Raw genomic sequence first — 3,170 nt, 5'->3', positions numbered from 1 at the left:
GTCTAGTTTTAGTCGACTAAATATAAGATTATTGTCGACCAAATCTACAGTTCACTAAAATGTATTTTGGCGGTGCCTTGATGGCGTCGTAATGGCTGATTTTACACTTGGTTGCATGCTGAAAATAGCCAATCTACAAGCTCACAACTGCGACGCGTTGTGAGCTTGTAGATCTGCTATTTTCAGAGTGCAACACCTGCGCGCAGCCAAGCATAAAATGACTTGTCTTTTAGTTCAACTGGATCTCTTCTCCACTAGTCCCTCACTAACATTTTAGTCTAGTTTTTATTTGTTGACCAAATTGTCACAATAGCTTGGTTTTGATTTAGTTTTCGTCAGTGAAAAAAGGTAGTCAACTAACATTTGTCGTCATAGTTTTAGTCGACGAAATCAACACTGCTGGCCAGTTTGCGAAACTTGTGCGACTTTTGAGCTCCCATTTCATCTGCGAGGACAGTGACCACTTTCACGGTTACATGGATTAAAGCGAAATAAAATCTCACGACTGAAAAATCTTTGTAATGCATATGTCCTAATGTGTGATTTGTGAAACGGTGTGAAAGGAGATCCCCCCCCCCCCACCCCACCCACACTAGCGCTGATTCCTAAACAATCAACACAATATGTAAAATTATGTTTTTGTAATTTATTTCAAAAAACTGTTAGGATTTTGATTTTTTTAAAAGAATGGCCTCAGGTCTTAATGGGTTAATCCACGCGGTTATGTTATTATGGTATGTCCGCCTCTGACATCACACGCGACCCAGTGGTTCTCAAACGGTGTGGCTGACGAGGCACAATGGTGTTGCTGTGAGACCAGTCCAGGTGTGCCACATATTGGGGATATTGTGACCACCACTCAATTATTATTGCAATATACGGTATACAACTATACAAAAAGTGATGTTACACAAAAAAAAAAAAAAAAAAAAATAGCTTTATGAGTAATTTGTGTGGCACTCATTTCCCGATACAGAGGCAAATGCTTTCCACTTCCTGTGTGTTTTCCACTTCCTGTCGATTTGATCCAATGAAATCCAATGAAACTGGTCAGATGACTAATGATATCCAATGAAATCCGACAGGAAGTGAAAAACACACAGCCTAGGAAACAGGTGAATACCCTAAAAATATATAGATATTTATACCACCATTTTGGGCATGTCCTTATACTGTAGATAAAAAAATATACTGAAAATAGCAGATCTACATGCTCACAACATGCAACGCTTTGAGAGCTTGCAGATCTGCTATTTTTGCCATCTCGAGGCACCGGTGTGCCTCGAGATTTTGACTTGGGCCCATGGGATTGCCTTGGGCACAACATTTTGAAAACCACTGCGCTAGACTACTGAGGTTAATACATCTATGAATTTTGTAAAGTGATCAAATAATAAGTCGGCCAGCTAGCAGAGAACACCAAAACAAGGACAAATGAAAACAAATGGGTTCGTTGCAGTTGCTGAATAATAACGTGTGTCACACAGTAAAATGCAAACGGAGCTCACTGAAGCATCAAAAGCAGCATTGTGACTTTTCTTTCTGGGTGAATAACGTTCTTTAGTTACCGTCTAATGCCCTACCATGAGCTATTAGTAATTACATTCCTTCAACCTGAAGTGCAGGCAGGGTTAAATTCTTCCCCGTCTTTTCATCCAAGGTCCCAAATCTGAGAAAATGTAGTCACCCCATGGGACTTAAGCGCATTAAAACATACCGGTGCTCTTTTTCGCGTGAAGATTCCAAAACAACTGAGACCCAGGCTCAACTGAAACATATTAACACTTTAGTGGCCTGCCCACCACCACAAAACGGGACTGGCAAACCACAAACGACTTATCAAGGTGCAGCATGGGGAGGACTCCCTGTCTTGTCCTTGGTCTTCCAGAATGTCCCAAAAAAAAGAGAGTAATTTCAGGGAGTTTTGTAACATTTCAAATGTTAAGACTCTGTCTTGTTGTCGCCTTTCAGCCAAACAGTTTTGTTCTGCTTATTATCCATCACGGTGTTGTCTGTCTGTGTGCTCATCCACTGTTTTTTGAAGCTCTTGTATGAGCAAATGACGTTGAGTTCACCTGTGATGATACCTGTGGGACAGTCTCGTAATGGCCGGTACAGACAGAGTCTACTATTAAGTGCTTCTGGTGATGAGATACTCTCATCTTCTCCCCGTTTCTCCTTGCTTTTTTTTATACATATCTCCACCTCTTCTCTGCAGAGCATCTCTTCTCTCGTTAGCTGTTGTACTGTCCTTTCATCTGCCTCTCCACTCCTCTCCTCTTTCTCTCCTTTCCTCTCCTCTCCTCTCCTCTCCTCACTCTCACTCCCCAAAAGGCATATTGTGACCAAACGTCAAACATTTGACTGGAAGCGGGTATAGGTACCCTTCCAGTCAAACGGTGCTGTCCCCGGGCACTTCCGCACTCCAGGAATGTGGAAGTGCCGTTCTCAAACCCCAGACGTCCGCTAAAAAAAAAACAGTTAAAACGGCGGAGGCGTGCCTAGCGAGCAGAGCCGTAAGGCAAGCGAGTCGCCGTGCCGAACGTTGCGAAGTCCACTGCAGCCGACTCAGTGCCGTTGGAGTTAATGTCCCGATAGGGGTTAGAATGGTCACTCATATCCCCCCTAGTCAACATGTGCCTAGTCAACATGTGCCCCCCCCCCCCCCTCTTTCCAGTCAAACGTTTGACTTCTTGGTCCGTCCCAAGGAGTCACCCGTTTGCCGTCTTGGGAGTGGGAATGCATTGCTCCTCTCCTCTCCTCTCCGGTTCAGCATGGCATGAGAGCGTTGGGGAGATGCAGGCAGAACGTCGGGGAGCTCCAGAACTCCTCTGCTCCCATCAGAGAGGTCACTCCTGAAAGAGAAACCAGAAAGTGTGCTCAGAGAAGGGGGTCATTTCAGACACTTTTAAAACATGTTTCCTTTTCTTCTACCCCCTCTCTTTTTTTGTTTTTTGCCAGACCCAAGGGGCCGGGCTTACATGAGGCTTTGTATCTGTCTGTCCCCCTTTAGTCATAGAAGGGACATAGAAGGGACACACGTCATGCGAAGCCCGGCCATTCAGATTTCAACCACTAGGGGTCTGGCAGTACCAGGTCTCCTGGTTCCCTTGTTGTTTTAAAGCAGTCCATGTACATAGAAGAAAACATCTGGAAATGGAAAGCATTCA

General features: G+C 44.3%; 1 protein-coding gene across 1 annotated transcript in view; it reads right to left on the bottom strand.

The window, feature by feature from the left end:
• Positions 1 to 666: 666 nt before the first annotated feature.
• The window catches only part of atoh8 (atonal bHLH transcription factor 8), a 20,543-nt gene continuing 18,039 nt past the window's right edge, over positions 667 to 3,170 (bottom strand). Inside the window, exon 4 of the mRNA XM_084085923.1 lies at positions 667 to 2,855. Coding sequence (XP_083942049.1) covers positions 2,850 to 2,855 — 6 coding nt within the window. The 3' untranslated portion in view covers positions 667 to 2,849. The remainder of the gene's footprint in view (positions 2,856 to 3,170) is intronic.

This window comes from Gymnoscopelus microlampas (assembly GCF_963454915.1).
Source record: "Gymnoscopelus microlampas genome assembly, chromosome: 18".
NCBI classification, from domain to species: domain Eukaryota; kingdom Metazoa; phylum Chordata; class Actinopteri; order Myctophiformes; family Myctophidae; genus Gymnoscopelus; species Gymnoscopelus microlampas.
Note: the sequence above shows the minus strand (reverse complement) of the source record. Positions and strands in the feature narration are given on the sequence as shown.